General features: G+C 34.4%; 1 protein-coding gene across 2 annotated transcripts in view; it reads right to left on the minus strand.

The window, feature by feature from the left end:
• Window positions 1-17,427, minus strand: part of LOC6033760 (RNA pseudouridylate synthase domain-containing protein 2) — a 398,524-nt gene that overhangs the window by 48,708 nt on the left and 332,389 nt on the right. For both annotated transcript variants that reach the window (XM_038251446.1, XM_038251445.1), the window contains 3 exons: window positions 15,249-15,336; window positions 14,522-14,744; window positions 10,268-10,355 (listed from right to left, as the gene is read on the minus strand). In XM_038251446.1, coding sequence (XP_038107374.1) covers window positions 10,268-10,355; window positions 14,522-14,744; window positions 15,249-15,336 — 399 coding nt within the window. The remainder of the gene's footprint in view (window positions 1-10,267; window positions 10,356-14,521; window positions 14,745-15,248; window positions 15,337-17,427) is intronic.

Below are 17,427 nucleotides of genomic sequence, written 5' to 3' on the forward strand. Positions count from 1 at the left end.
TACGAGTCTCGACAATGTAGGTCGATGATCTGGGTCTTAAAGAAGCTAAATTAGCAAATCAGGGTTTTAGAGGGACTCTTTGCAAAATCGTTAGATGTTAAAAAAAAATCTACAGAAACAATCTTTCAAAAGATTTTAACGTTATACATCGAGCTTTCCATCAAATCGAACTTTGCACGACCTTCAACCCACCAAAATTAAGAATGCAACCAAACTCCAAACAAAAACGAAAAAAAGAAAAGCTGCGTAACTTTTCCTCCTAAAACAAGCCCCCAATTTTTCACACATTTTACTGGCTGCCGGGGGGAGTGTTTTGCTTTTTCTCAAGCCAAAATCAGAGCCAGAAACAAGTCGAGAAAAAAACCGTTCCGAACATATTTTAGGCGAAAACTTTGAAAGCTCTCAATTTTGCACTGCTGCTCCGACAGCTGGCAAAATAAAATTCGTTGAAACTTTGCAGCCGCCGGCGGCGGGCGATCAACTTTACTAGCCGAAAACAAAACCACAACCCAAAAACTTGGGGGAGGGGAAGGTGGCCCTTTCAAAAATTCCTTAACTTTTTCCCGAGGGCCCTCTCCAATAAGGTGTGCACATGTGTATTTGTGTTCGCCGGTGAAATATTGCAGGCATCGGGGAAAAAGTTTTAAACTCCTGCCCCACCCCCACACGCGCTCAAATGGCAACAAATCATATTTTATATGATGCTCTCTTCCCGGGTGTATTTTCCCTTCATTTAGAAACGCCAGATTTGGCAAACCCAGCGAGAGAGAGCGATCAGCTTTTTTTGTTGAAGGTTCAGCTGAACCCTGAAAGCTGGGGTACCCGAGCAGAAGTTTGGATGGTACAAGAACACAATTTGTTAAATTTTATTTATAAGTAATTTTTTTATGAGAAATTAAAACCTGTAAATTAGACTCAATCTGAATTCGATCTGAATACGATTTTCCCAAAACGTAATTAAAAATACAATTTTAGTTAAACATTCATTTTCCTTTCCGAACACACTTTGTTAATTATACAGTAAAAAGTAAACAATTATCCAGAGAATTGTTTAATTAAAGTCCTTAAATGTTTGTTCCTGTATCTTTCATGTGTAATATGAGTATTGAGTATGAATCCTATTGAAATTACTCATGAATTCAATTAGGAGGAGAGGGGGTAATATGCACCCCCTAAGGGAAAACTGTGATTGCTCAACTAAAACAGCATTTCTATGGAAGAATTTTGTTCGATGTTCCAAAACAACTAATATTCTTCGTCATCCATGAGAAAAAACGTCTTTAAAACCTCAAAATTGATCGAAAATATCAAATTTCAAAAAAAAACTTTTGATTCATTTCAAATAACCATACGGGGCAATATGCACCCCAACTTTGGGCAAAATGCACTACAACAACGGGGCAAAATGCACCACAACATCGGGGCAAAATGCACCGGGTATAAGCAATTTTCACTAGTCACCACTAGATGACACCGTTGTTTTTACAAAGGAGCATCACAGCGGTGCATTTTGCCCCGATCACGATTTTTGCAGAAATTTTTTAATGTTTTTGGACTCATCTATCTAATGAATAATGAAGATTATGGTAAAAACTATATAAATCAACACTTAAAATGTCAATAAATGCTTTTTATATTGTCCAAAAATCATATTGGAAGTTCAATGAAAATTGAGCATGAGCATGAGCATGAGCATGAGGACCACCCATGGTTGTCCTTCTCCGTTGCTGAACAGGACCGTAATCTCCTATCAATACAACTGACCATACGCTTAAACGATCTAATGGTGTTTCCCTTATCAACAGCATGTATGAATGCGTTGAAAAGATAAAACATCAAGATCATTAAAACTAGATCTGAAGCAAATAGGTAACAGTCATTGGCCACCAACGGCGCCCGCCATGTCAGTTTGTAGATCTCGGGGATTGGGACGGGAATGTTAGTTAGCACAGGTTGCTACAAAGGGTGGGTTCTATACGATATCCACACCCCCACGTGTGCCGGAAAACTACTTCTACTTGGGATTTTGTTAGTGGGAAAGGGTAATGGCCAGGATTCATCATAGAGGATGATGATGCGACCCAATAATCAATAAATTTTGTTTAATATTGGAAGTTCAATGAAAATTAGATGAAAACATAACATTTCAAAATTTTGCAAATATCTTAAGCTGTTTTAATACTACGATGCTCAATTTTTTCCAGCCTGGTTAAGCAATGTTAAGCTTCCAACTTCTATGATTTTTCCCCGGAAAATTCTTCCCAATGTCGAGAAAAGCAGAGGGTGCATTTTGCCCCGGGGGTGCATATTACCCCCTCTCCCCCTAAAACAAATATATCGAAGCCATTAAAAAAAAAATTGATAATTTCAACATGCTATGTTTTCTTCTCATTGCAACATTCTGCTAACTATAAGAACATCAATTGTTAAACTTTATTTATAGCTTTCTTTTTTAATGCTATGTGTACTCTTGTGCCATAGACATAATCTAAATTGCAAATTTTCACTATTTAAACAACTTATTTTGTAAAACTATCGATTAAATCTTATTGGCTTACTTCCTATAGAGCTATTTATCACTCAATTTCAGTTGAAAACGCTTTTTTATGAGCTGTAATTGAACATCAAAGTATCATATGGCAACATTAGAGGCACGATGGAGTTAGATGCTGTTCACCTAGTTGATAAAGTAAATTTTAAATGTTTTTTGATTAAAACAATGATTTTCACAAGTCTTTATCGAAAATACAAGCTAAGTGAATTATAAATTTTCCTTCCCGTACGCAATTTGTACAAATTAGTTTATTGGTTTTATTAAAGCTCTTAATTTTTTCAATTATTTTCTCTGCATCATGTCTAAGTTTTGTGATGGAAACATTTAACGAAAAATTAATGAAATCCATTTAGAATACTTTGCTTGATAATTTTAACAAGCCGTGTTCTCTACTCACTGCAACATTCTGCTCGGGGTGCAATACGGAGCCCTTTTCCAAGGACGACAACTCGATTCTAAAAGCACGCATTTTTTTTCTCTCTGCACATTTTTTCCGCTTCGGCGCCAATCCATTCTGGGGGATATTATTTTTAAATTCAGGATATTAATATCGCATCTGTTATTCTTAAAAAAGCAGCCGGACTAGCTTGCTAGTGAGCGCGACCCATCGCATGGAATCTGAGGGATCTAAATTGCTTTTGCAATATTTTTTTTTTGCTGGTTGAGTTTGCCCTTGTTAAGATATACGATGATGGGGGTTTCGAGGAGCGAGCTGACCTAGGAGTTAGCATTTTGTCTCAAAAGATCGATTTTGTTAGGGAATCATCCCTTGATTCTTACAGAATTAATTTTCTGGTGTGAAAAAAACTTAAAAAACGAATTAAAATTTTGAAATTTAATTTGAAAAAATCATAGATCATTATGAATTTAACAAATTTGCGAAAAACTTTATCAAAAATAAATATTAAGGTGTTAATTTAAAAAAAATGATAATCAAACTTTTCAACCAGAAATGATACAATCTTCATCAAAGAGTTCCACTTATAACTGAGGAAGAAATTATTTAAAAAAAAAATTCAAATGAAAAAAATAACCTTCTGGGCTAATGTAAACTTGAAAAGCACATTCAACTTTCATTGAAAGTACACGATCCAAAATAAAAAATTACAGTTCAGTTACGGTAAATGGCAGAGTTTTTAAATATTTTTTGTGTTTTTTTTTCGATGAAAAGTATGTCCAATTTAAAAAAAGGCGTCCAATTTTACGTAAAAGTCCCTTTGACACCAAATTTCTATCTCATCACCGTTTCAGGCAGCAAATTATTGAAAAACACCTCTTTTTCGCATGTTCAAAAATGAAAGAGGTCGTACCCCCGCTCCGTCACGAAATATCAACCTCGGACCTCGAATTTGTGATCAGGGACAAAAGTTACCCCTTAGGACAAAGTTTTACGCAAATCGTAGAGGGGTCGGGGCAACTTTTCCCGATTTCGTGTGAGTTGGTAGAGAATTACCCATTAAACCCTCCATATTTTTCTTGAAATAGCAGTGAGAGTCTAAAAATATCGTTTACTGATTGATGTTTTTTGAGAGCTCGAATGAGATTTTCGCCATGTTTCACCCCGTCTATCCTTCGTCAATGAGATGACGAGATGCTGATACGTGAGAGAGTCTCTCTTCCCTATTCTCGTTGCATCGCTACGGAGATAGTAACTCACACTACCATAACACTCTGAGCAGCTTTGCGTTCATCTCTACCGTCAGACACGCAATTACTGGCACACAAAACTCATGCAAATTTGAAGATTTCTTTCGTACACAGAAAGACCTTCAGGCTCGTTAGTCAACTCTACTGGAAGTATTCAGCGTAAAATTCCTCCCGCAGCGAGGAAGTTATGTGTCGGTGAAGATGATCCGATGAACAGGAAAACAAAAGGGGTACCGTTGTGTCCGGTTTACCGGCGATGATGCTTCAAAAAGAGGTATACACACAAACGAAGGTGAAAGTACCGCCATGTGACACTGCTCCAAGTGACATGTCCTTCGTGGGAGTAATTCGAAGATTTCGGGACTAGAGGAAAGGATGACTTAAGGGATAAGGTCACGCAGAAAGAGAGAGAGGGAGGAAATGGAACCACGAGGTGGGTGCGTGTGTGTCAGCAGCTACTACTCACCGGCAACGAGCAGGGTTTGTCCAGCACAACGAGATCGTTGTCAACATAGATTATATTGATGGGATGATCTAGAACGGGCGTCTCGTGCCTGTTTGATTTGCAGGTTTTGCGTGCATCATCGGTTCCGTGAAGTTTTTTGATTCGATCGTGTAAGTTACACAGTTGTTGCACAAGGTTGTTTCCGTCACAAGTTTTTGTTTTTTTCCAATCGGTTTAATTTTTGTTTGTTTGTTTTGGCAGGAGGTGATCAACAGTGAGTTTGCCGCGCGCATTCGGTCCCCACCGATGGTGTGCATTGTTTTGTTGTTTGATTTGAGGTTTATTTACACAATATGTAAACAAATATTCATAAGTGCCAAGGTCAACATGGTTGTTTATTGTTTTTATTTTCATTTTAATACGTTGCATTTGATGTTTAGACACGCACACGCACACCATAACCGTAAGTACAGTTTTGTTTTGTTTTGTTTATTGTTTATGTCAAGTCAGCGGCGGCAGCAGCATCAGCAGCACACACACACAACAACATTCAACATTCGTTACGCGGCGCGCGTGTGTGTGCGTTTTATTGGTTGGTTTTGTTTGTGTGCGTCAACAAAAACACAGAAAGAAAGAGAGCGGTTTATTCAAACGCGAATCGATTGCCGATTTCGGGCGACAATTCGAAGCGGGAGAGCCGAATGAAGAGAGAAGGAATATAAAAGAAATAAAGAGTGTAAATAAAAGAGATAAAACGAATGAGATAAAACGGGGTGGAGTGGTAAACATAAAGTAAACTTTTTGCGAGTTAAAAAAGACGTGTAATTTGTACAGTGTTTTAATTTTATTTAGTGAGTAGTCAAGTTTGGGATTTGATATAATGTGTAAAATCTAGGCAGGAATTAACATGATGGAGAGGAGATATGTTGAAATAAATCACTAAAATTGTCTTTCTCAATTTATTCCAATAAAAAATACTTTTCAGAAAAAGAAATATAAGTACTGAAGTAACACTAGAAAAAGGGCGAAAAAGCATTTTGACAGCTGAAAAAAAAATCCAAATTCCGAGCCAACAGGTAACTGTTTCACAAAACTCGAAATGTAAATTAATAGCTGGCCTTCCCAGCAATCTATTAACACTACGGGTTTTGTTAAATAGTTACCTATGCCATTCAAAATATTGCTCCAGAATTAACGTAGTTCGAATTCTAGGCTGATTCTTGAACTAATTAAGCACTTTCGTAAACCTTTAAATCTGAATTTAAAATGTGACTAGGGTTATAGAATTTTATTATTTTTTTTTGGGATAATATGCTGAAATAATAAATTTGAAAAACAAAAAGTGTTAAATAACTGAAATTTATTAACCTTATCGACGCTAAACAGAAAAAAAGATATCGTCTCAGATTCAAATTCTGCGTGTGTAGGGATCAAGGTTGTTAACGAAAAATTAACGAGGCTCGATGACGATAACGATAATTCTATCGTCTCACGTTAACTAATTTTTAAAAAAAATCTCAATAAAAACGACTTAGTTCAACCAAATCATGAGAAATTTTCAATGCTTTTACAAGGAATATATTTATTGTAGATGTTGTAAGTTTCAAGGTACAAAAAAATGATCAGAAAAAACTGTATTTTTCGAAAGTCCTCAAATTTTCAAAATTTGCAATATGGGTATCAAACAAATCGAAATTAGTTAAGCATTTTGAAATTATAAAAGTATTTTTGAAAATACTAAAATTATCACAAAATACCTTATTTTTTGAAAGTACTCAAATTTTCATGATTTGCAACATTTGATACCGAAGCAGAATTTGATGAGCATGTTCAATTCATTAGAGTTTTTTTGTTACAAAATAATGTATGTTTCAAAAATAATCAAATTTTCGAAATAAGCAAATGAAACGGATTTTTTTTTTTTGTAAATTACTAGAATTTTCACAAAATATCGTGAGTTTTTATAAATACTCAAATAAGTTTTTTTTTAAATACTAAAATTTTCACAAAATACTGTATTTGTTCGAAAATACTTAAATTTTCAAAACATGCAATATGGGTATCAAACGTAGCGAAATTTTCTATGCATTTTTAAATTATAAAAGTTTTGTTTGACAATACTAAAGGTTTCCCAAAATACTGTATTTTTTGGAAAATACTCAAATTTTCATGATTTGCAACATGGGTATCAAACGAAGCTAAATTTGATGAGCATGTTCAGTTTATTAGAGTGTTTTATGAAACATTAAAATTTTTACAAAATAATGTATTTTTCAAAAATACTCAGTACTAAAAATTTGCAAAGGAAGTGGAATTTTGAATGCATTTTCACTTTATTTTTTGTAAATCACTAGAAATTTAAAAAAATATCGTATGTTTTTGAAAATACTCAAATTAAAAAAATAATAATACGGGCATGAGCATGAGCATGAGCATGAGAGACCACCCATCAAATTAAAAAAAAATTAATATGGGTATCAAACGAAGCAAATATACGGTATATTATGAAAATTTTAGTATATTGCAAAAAAAAGGTAATAAAGTAAAAAAGCATACAAAGCGCTTTGTTCGATACCCATATAAAGCTAATTAAGACAATTTGACATTTTTTGTGAACAATTTTGAGTATTTATACACCCAAAGGAAAAATATATCTCAAAATCTGCAACAGTGGATTTGCTGCAGAAAATGTCACATTTTATAACATTTTTTGTAGCAGGCCCGTAGATCATTTTTGCCCGCGTGTAAACATATCAGCGATCTGCAGTTCTCACCAACACATATAATGCTGGCCCGTCCGCGAGCAACACTCTAAAGAGAAGAATATGTTGGTGCTCATTCACTCACATTTCATCAAGCGTCCAGGGCGCGGTGGTAGCGTGTCGGATCAATAACCAAGAAGTTGGTGGTTCAATACTCGTTCTGTAAAGGGTTTTTTTTTTTGTGAAATACAACCAAAAAGCCGTCGGTAATGTCGATAATTGTCGTTAACGGGCAAAAATGTCATACCCCTATATCGCAAAAAATGCATGAGGACAGTTTTCATGCAGATTCTGATATACTTTCATGCCGCCATGCATCCCAATCATGCGACCGCCGTTTGGGTGTACTTTGAAACCTACTTAATTAAAAAAAATATATATTCTTGGCGAAAATATTGAAAATTAAAAATGATTAGGTTGAATTGAGTCGATTTAAGAAAGATTTTAAAAATTAACCATTATCGCAATCATTAGACGATTATATTATCGACGATAATTTTATCGATTGACAACCCGAGTAGGGTTATTAATTTTTTAGGTAAAATTACTCAAATAAGAGGTTTCAACATTTTTTCTGTGAAAAAACCCAAAATGTGTCATTTGAAAAAATGATCAGAATAAAACTTTAGAAAAAGAGGATTCTTAGGAGATTTTCTCCAAAAACACCTTTAAAAATATAAAATATTTCTAAAGGAGGTATTGGATTACGACAAACAATAAATCAAACTCGCACTATTTCGTGTTTTACAGCTTGTCAAACTCGCAAACAAAGCCAATCTATGCAAGATGACGTTTTTTAGTAACGTCATCCTGCAAGCACAATTTCAAGTTTGTCTGTTTATATGTCATAGTCTAATACCTCCTTAAGATTAAATAACTTGCAAATTTATCAAACTATTCTTGGATTTAACAAGAAAAAATTACACTTGAAATCGCTGAAAAATATTAAAAAACTTTTTATTTAAAGTTAATGTTTATGAATGTTTTAATTTTTTTTCTAGTGATTTATTACAATTTCTGAGGCAAAAGAAGAACAAAATCGGGATATGAACAATGCAAATGACGACACAAGACTAGTGAAACAATTGTTTAATTTCACTTCATTAACTGTCTTAAACCATTTAGTACAGATTTAATGGTTTTCTGGGGTAAAACAAATCTAATTCAACAATAATCACCACGCGTCTCCATTTTTTGGCATTTTTGGGATTTTTCAAACTTCCGACAAAGCTTATTCGAAAAACTTCACACCCACACAGTCAACAAACCACAAATCATTGTGATTCGATTGACCAATCAGAGGTCAAATCCCAGCTTTTGGTGGTGATTGTGTCAGGTGAGATTTCCGGGGTGTGAGTGAGGGTGTGTGCCTGATTGACTGTTTGTGTGCGGTCAACCGCACAGTAAAAAATTTCTGTGTAAAATCGCATGCAAAAGCATGCACATCACCTTTGTGAGCAAAAGCATGTAATATTGTATAAGAAAACGTGTACACAAAAAGCATGTACAAAAGAAAAATAAATAAATTTTGCACACCCCAAAAATAACATCAATCTGGTGATAGTCATATCCAGGTTACCAAGTCCGCGCCCCAACCATCTCGGCTATCTCGCCGCTGTGATTATGGTTGGATCATCACCGGTGTAGGTGTACGTTCCCCATACATCGTATACAGTTAATTCAGTATTCGACGTACGGGAAACCTACTGGTATATCGGCGTTGAACTCAACATTTACAAGAAGGTGAGATAGCCGAGACGGTTGGGGCGCGGACTTGGTAATCTGGATATGACTCTCACCAGATTGATGTTATTTTTAGGGTGTGCAAAATTTATTTATTTTTCTTTTGTACATGCTTTTTGTGTACACGTTTTCTCATACAATATTACATGCTTTTGCTCACAAAGGTGATGTGCATGCTTTAGCATGCGATTTTACCATCGGATTTTTTGCTGTGCGAGACACAGGATTAAAATTTGGGATAATTGTCCGAATCAGGCCGGATTTTCCTTCCCTTGACACGTCGTCGTGGTGGCGGGGCGGTGTTTTTCCGGAAAAGCTCACGCGAGAAAAGCCTCACAAATACGTTTTGCACATGTGCGTGTGTGTGTTTGGTGTTTGTTCGCGCAGTTATTACGGAATTGTTTTTGGTGGTATCGACCTTTTTCGGTGCAATGCAATATTTTACCCAAAATCGAATATGCTATTGTGTGTGTGTCCGGAATTCCGGCTTTGTAACTCGTTATATATTCAACCTCCCTGGAGAAGGGGGTTTTGTGCATAATTTGTGTGCGAAATTCGCCACCCTTTAATTTGGACTGTTTAAATTTCATTTTGCACCCCAGCGATACCACCAAAATAGTCTGTTTTCAAGGATAAACGGGCACAATCGCAAACACACAATCTGCCCTTTGTTGTGATCGGGGCGCGCGTAACTGTGTGTGCGTGTGTGTTTGTGAGGGTGCAAACAATGAGCGTTTTGTGACTCACGCACAGCACACACACACATACACTGGTAGGGGGCATTGTTAAACGTGAAACAATGGCTGGGACCACCCGTTTGGTGGTTTTAGAGGCCAATCACGGGATCGGATTAAACAAACGTAGAACACGAGCAAACAAACGGAGCTTGGAACAATGAAATCAATTAAACCTGTGAAGTATTGGAGGAAAAAGTTTTAAGGCAAAATTGTTAAAGGTTATAGGGAGAAAATTTAAGTCGTTCAAATTGTATTATTGTTAAGGAAAATGGTAGCATAAATACATAAAAATAGGACAAGATAACAAAAATAAAAAGAGAATAACAAGAAGGAAGGAAACGAAAAAAGAAACATTATGGCGGTCATTTAAGCCACTTACAGGTATAGATGCCGGTTTATTCACAACCACAATATCGTCGTCCATGTGCACTATTGTGATTGGTTGACTAGTAACTGGAACTTCATGTCTGGAAAATACAACACTCATATGTAGATGAAAGTTTGGCTTTCTTTCTGATGAAGGGGGGAGAGGGTGGAACGGGGTGGTGATTAAAACTTTGTTTTTGTCGGTCTTTTTTGGGGGTAAGAGGACGGTTTTTCGGTTTTTTTTTATCTTTTTTAAGGGGTTTTATGGTAAAAAGTTTTTGAAGGGCGCATGACTTTAAAACGAAACGTGGGGTGGTGGGTGGTGGATGTGAGCAGGCTACACAAAGAGTTAAACGAAAACAATAAACAAACAACACGGGTGACAGATGAGTGAGGTGGGTGTAAGAGGGTGGTGGGTGTTGCGTATTCGGTTGGGGTAATTGTGGTTAGGATTAAAACAAAAGCGGAACAGTACAATACATGACAACAATACATGTCACACATATGACAGTGAATAGTCTTTTTGAGAGCATGTTTTGATGATATTATGTTAATTGTGGTAAAGCGTTTGTTAGTTTGTTTTTTTGTGGCAAATTCGTGCATAATTGATTACCGTTATATTTGCAAAATCAACAATGGTTTTTTTTAATTAAATCAATCTTAGTTTCTTTGAAATAAAATTGAAAAGAAAATTCTGGGATCAATTTCAATTTATTTCATCAAAAAGTATCAAAAATGGAAAATAAAGCGTACCTTTCGATAAAATTTAAGGGAAGTTTTCATAGTCTTAGTAAAAAATAGTATAATTTGAAAACTAAATAAAAATTCTGTCCAAAAAAGAAGTTGCTTTATCCTACAAATTTTAATATTCCAGATCGAAAATAAATTAGAAAAAAAAATTTGAGTCGTTTTTATCAAAATAAATTTGGTGGGGCTTTTGTTACGTTAAAATCAAGAAAAAATCACAATTTTCAACTACCTTTTGTCACTGCCTCGATAATTTCTGGTATCAAACTGCAATTTCTGGGACCCATTGAAAAATGGACGTAGAATTTCTCATGATGATTGATGATTAGTTTTAAATCTTTTGGTGATCGTTTTCAAAAATGATCTTAAGAATACTAAAACTGAAATTGTAGATAAGGTAGTTCTAAGAAACGTTTTCCAGTGATTTCAGCTGAAAATAGAAGTCAAATCAACTGAAAACAATTTGAAATGCATTTTCCTACGTTTAAAATCATATTTAGAATGTTTGAGATCGATCTAAACTCAATGTTGGTAAAATTCCGTTGTGAATCCTACAAAAAGGATTTTTTTCGGCGTAAAACAATTTCGTCCATACTTCGATATTTTTGAAAACAAAAGATTGCAAAACAATTGAGCAAGTGTAAAATGCATCTTAAAACACATTTTCATTCAAATGTTAATACTGTGGCTTGTAATTTCATTTTTATATTTATACTTTGGCCACAGTCGAGGGACATAAACTTCAAATAATATTTGCAACGGCCTGAAGTCAAAACAAATTTTTCTACTTTTCCCACGTTTATTTTTTATAAATCAAGATTTTTAGAAATGGCAACATTGTTTTTTTTCTACCAACTTTTGTTACAGCTAAAAAGATGGAATTTTCGACACCCTAAACTTTTTCAAAAATGGTTATTTGGCGCAATTCACTTTTTTGTGTGAAAAGCCGAATTAAAAAAAATTTTTTTTTTTAGGATTGTAGCTAATTTTTCTGAGACATATGCAACTTTGCCGAAGACACCAAATCGATGTAATAGAAAAAGATTTTTTTTCGTAATGTCTTAAAAAATAAGGCAACTATGCAAAGAAAGGAAAAATCATTAAGTTTGTTGGGGAATTCTGAATCAATTTAAAGTCAAATTGTCATCAAAATGATGATTCTAGGATTAAATTTCGCAGTTCTGGAATAGGAAAGCAAAACTACGGGAGACAAATATATTAAATGCAGTGCTAACTTGCATTTAAAAAAAATGCTGATTTTACATCAGATAGCACAGAGGCATCGATTTGTCAACCATTTTTTTTAAAGAAATGATCGATGGAAAATTTTAATTGTTTAAGAGTTATATTGTAATCGCTTTTCTAAAATCCAAAATAGAATAAAAATTCATGAAATTCCATAGAAATCTGGAAAAACATTAAATTAAAGAATAGTTTGATAGCAATAATTCTAATACAAGTTAGTGTTGTATTGATAGTAAATACTTTATAAAAACTAAAAAACTTTTAATAACATTTAAATATACTAAACCACGTGGTATTGATTTCGAAGCTAAAAATTATTTGGTCTTTGCAAGTAGAAATTTACCAAAATTATTGAAACAAAAAATATTGAAAAATAATTAAAGCAACTTCCTTACTTAAAAAAAAAGATATTTGTTGACAATAAAATGCAGAATATAACAGTTTTTTTCCAGGAGTTATTTTTTTTGTCAAAACAATTTTAAAATATTTGCTTAAATTTAATATTTTGAAAATATTTAATGCAACTTTATTCTCTTTACTCTTTAATCCCAATCAGAACATAAAATGCTTGACAGACAAACTGTAGCAAAAATTAATCTTTTTTCTTGGAATGAAAAAAAAATTGTATTTAAAACAACATTTTTACAAAGCATGTTTGACTTGAAAAATGCACACTTGTCATGAAAATTGAAAAATTGTTCAATAAATAAAATGCAGGTTATGTTAAACAAAAAGTATAAAAATCAACCCAAAAAACAACGTCAATAAATTTAAAAAAAAACTAAATTTTTACGATTTTTCCGAATTGTGCTGCTTTTCCGAATATTTAAAACGTCTTATTTAAAATGGAAAATAAACGTTTCCAGAGGGTTTTGAAATGGTTTAGTGAATTTATTCTGTATGTTTTTCCGATAACACTTGTAGTTTTTGGAGAATCAGAAAAAGTAAAAAATACGAAGGGAGAGTGGAGGTAAAATAAAATAATTTAAATAATCTTTTTGTTGGCCTAGAATAATAAAAAAATACTGTCAATTTTGTCATTTTTGTTTGAACAAATTAAATAAAACAATGTAAATGGGCCAAAGTGGATTTGTAAAAAAATAGTCTCTCCTGCTTATTCTAAATGTAAACATTCTCTGCTTCAAAATGTGTCAGGCTTATAATTTTTTACTTATTCTTGTTGTTCTATATTAGTGTTGACAAGTGTTTCAAGCCGTACTTAACAAATATATGAAATCATTAGAAAACGAACGGCAAACTTTAAAATTTAATGAATATTAACTTTAAAAATATTCAAACAATGTTAAAAAAAAAACAATTTATTCGATAAAAGCGTTTCATGGTGAACAGTTCACAGCGGTCAGTTAATAACACATAATTGCACACTTGACACAGCAACTTAGCAAACAACAAGCCCAAATGCTTTCTTTGTTCTTCTCGTAATTTGAGCAAAGCTTAATGAATTCTGTGTTGTGTACGTAAGCACGAAAAAAAAACAAACTAACACGCTCACACTAACTTGTTTCTTGTAATGGTTATGAGACTGGATGGAAAATGGACTCTCGGGAAAATGGGGGAAAACGAGACACACAACAGAAAAATGAGATGACAACAAACGAACAAAAAAAAAGCAGGCAAAGGTGAACTCTTGGGGGCACGGGAAAAAGGGACTTTTGGTAATTCGATTTGTGGTTTCAGGAGGGAAATCTGGGATGCCATGAGATGTGTGTGTGTGTTTGTGGATGTGGAATATGTACAGAAAGTAACAGGGGGTGGATGTTGTCTGAGTGTCCTGGCTGAGGTTTTGACTCCAACACACACGTTCTGAAAATAGCGCTTAATTTGTGTGACTTTTTTTGTTTGGGTTTGTTTAGTTTAGTCTCGCAAAAGGCAGTACTTTTTACAGGGGGTTTTCTTTTTTGGTTGGGGATTTGGCTGGACCTAGTCCTAGAGACAGGGTGTCGCCTTGGATTATTATTATTTTTGTACAGTTGTTCGGGCGCTAGCTCAGTCGCGTTTTTTTCTCGTCACAAGACATTTAAAAAAATAAAAAAGATAGAGTTATACTAAGGTGTCGTAACAAAGTTGGAAAACTCGAATGTTTTCTTTCTGTTTGTTGGCATTGACTTCTACAAACTACTGGAAAGTTTCAAAAGTGACAAAAAAAACTAAAAATTAAAAAGAAAAAAGTCCAAAAAAGACAAGGCAACTCAAGGGGGCAAGGTAAGTCGGTCGGACAGCACAGAGTGCCCAAACACGGAAAGCGGTCAATTACCTGTGCACGATGTTCGCCAGGAGATCGTTATGCTTTAACCTATAGTCTGTTGGCACTTTCTCGTAGTTGACCGTCAGCGTGCCGGCCTTGATGCACCGCTCGTACTCCTCGGCCGGGTGGGCCCGGAACTCGCGCGCGAACACGTCCAGGATCTTCTCGCCCACCCAGCGGCCCTTGGTGAACGTGGTGAAGGTGAAGTAGTACGGGTACACCTTCCGGAGGCCTGCCAAAGTTTTCGAGTTGGGGAGGGAAAAAAAAGTCCATTAGTTGATGTTTGGTTGGAGAGGGGGCCAAGTATTAGCTAGTCAACATGGAAAGTCAATCTACAGGAGGGGATACTTTTTTGAACTTCAAAATCAAGGCAAATAAAAGATTGACTTTTTACAGTCAATCAACCATTTGGAAAATTCTCAACGAAACAATGATGATTTATCACTATTTTAAAACAAAAATTACTATTACAAAAAAAGCAGTACTGAATAGTTCCTAATATCACCGGTTTGAGTGCTGAAAAGTAATAGTTTTCGATACTGATTTATTTTTAAAATTCATAAATAGAAGGATTGAAGTTTTAAGCGTTTCGTTTATTAAAAAAATATCTGTGAAGAACTAAATTTCTTCGAGAATCACTCCATCGACTAAAGCAAATAAAACATTTATTTATGTTTGTTTTCAAAAGGGGAGACCAAAAATAAAAGAAAGCAAGAAACTGGAAAAGGATACTCACCATTCTCGATGTAGTAGGACGTCTCGTGGTATCGCTCGTCCGTGAAGCCAGGCCGTTTGGCTTTCAGCGCTTTGGTTTCCAGCTTAGCCTGGGGGAGGGAGAAGAAAAGTGGAAACAAAATCAGTATATTGATAGAACTCCGATGGACTAATGGATGGACCACGATGTGTGGAAGGAGATCATTGAACACAGTAGAAATATCCAATTTTTTTAGATTTCATTTTAGATTAGTGTTAAAAAATAAAAATACAATTTTTCACAGTGTCTCTTTCCCCCAAATGGATTCTGAGCCTAATCCCGAGGCTCAGAAGGACAAATGTTTGACATGTTTGTTGGGCAGCAGCCACTCTGTGACGACAGAACTTCGATTGTTTGTGCCGACTGTTTGCGGTCACTAAATAATAGATGATGTACTTTTGGGCTCGGTTTCCGAGGAATTTCACGCAGGACATTAGATTGATTTCTCTTTTTTCTTTGAATTAAGAGTGATGCCAGCAAAGTCTGTGAGAAAAGTTTTGCTTTGATTTATTGATGTCACTTTGGATTAAGGAAATTAGTGCGAAGCAAATGCTTCTTCAAAAATAAACTTTTAATGCAAATTAAATTTGTTAAAAAAATAAAACGAATCAAACATAACCAACAATAACATTAAATTTCCAATTATCTCATCATTTAAAACCTACCCCACAGAGTTCCAATCATCCACCCACAACATCATCAGCACTCGCTAGTCGCCACCACAAAATCATGACATTTCCCAGCTTCGTGTGACACAAAACAGATTTGCCACCGACACCCCCAGCCTAACTTGTTGGCTGACAGAGGCCAAATTATGGATCATAATTTTCCAGTGGGAAAACGAGAGGGCGCTGCTGCGACCAATAACAATTTCCATAATACCAATTATATCCATCACTTGACGCAATCTGCTTCTGCTGGTCTCCCTACCCCTCAACTTGATGATCTTCACCCGGAATTGAACACAACCGAGCGGCGGTGGTGCGGTTTGTTTCGGCCGATTCGGCAAAGTCACGTAGAGAACACGCGGATCAGAGCAGGAGGCGGGCCGTGACTGGGTGATACCTTAACTGAACTCTTAACCCTTGGAGGGTAGAAACAAATTCGTTGGAAAATTTTTGATCTTTTGAATTCTAGAAAAACAAAAACAAACAAAAAAAAAACGATATCAAAAAATATGTTAAATACTTTTCTATTACAAATTTGGTTTGATATCTAAATATTTGATTTAATATCAACTATATCCAAGCTATTGACAAATTATGATATTAATATTTTAATATCAATACTGCCAAATTAATTTTAATTAGCTTGTGCCTAAGCTCAAAAGATACCATTTTTGTCATCCAGAATCTATCCAAAAATTGTTTTTTTTTTTCAAGTTTAGTATTTTGCGCAATTCAGTTTTTGTGAGAAAAGTCAACAAAGCTGTTGAAGAAAAAAAACTCTCAAATTAATTAATTATTTTTTATGTTCAATCAGCAACACTTTAAAACAATAACAGTTATGTTGTTCAGAAATGCGAATGCGAATGCGAATAACAGTAATGTTGTTCAGAAATCAGAATCTGTTGTAACGGCTATAAAGCTTAAATTTCTCAAAAAATTAATGAACAAAAATCAAGCAAATTTAATGATTCAATATGATCAAAATAATCATGATTAATGTACTATAATTTATCATTATTTAAACAAAAATTAAGGAAATGAAAACTAGAAAGTTAAATTTCTCAATAAATTTGGTTGTTTTATTTTTCAAGAATGCCATTATTCTCAAATGTTTGGCCAACTTAAGTTCATAAAGCGATTAAAAAAATATATATAAAAATGTTAAATTAAATACCCTCATATCAGTAACTTAAAAAAAGGTTCAAATGTCATCGGTCGTTGCAAGTTTTTTTTTACAGATTTATCTCCTCAACACAACAACTTGTATAAAAAAAATCAATGAGGCATTATAGAATTTATTGAAACGAAATTTGGATTCGAATTTTCATTTTAAAAAAACGCCTTTTGCATTGTTCTCACCCTTTTCTGATTTTTTTTTTACAAAGCATTTTAAACAAAAAAAACACACAACATTTTTAAAGTGTGGACACATATATTTTGAGTTGTTTTAATGTAACTATTTTTTAAATTTCTTTAAACTATTGAAATTCATA

The sequence above is a fragment of the Culex quinquefasciatus genome, chromosome 2 (genome assembly GCF_015732765.1).
Source record: "Culex quinquefasciatus strain JHB chromosome 2, VPISU_Cqui_1.0_pri_paternal, whole genome shotgun sequence".
Lineage (NCBI taxonomy): Eukaryota > Metazoa > Arthropoda > Insecta > Diptera > Culicidae > Culex > Culex quinquefasciatus.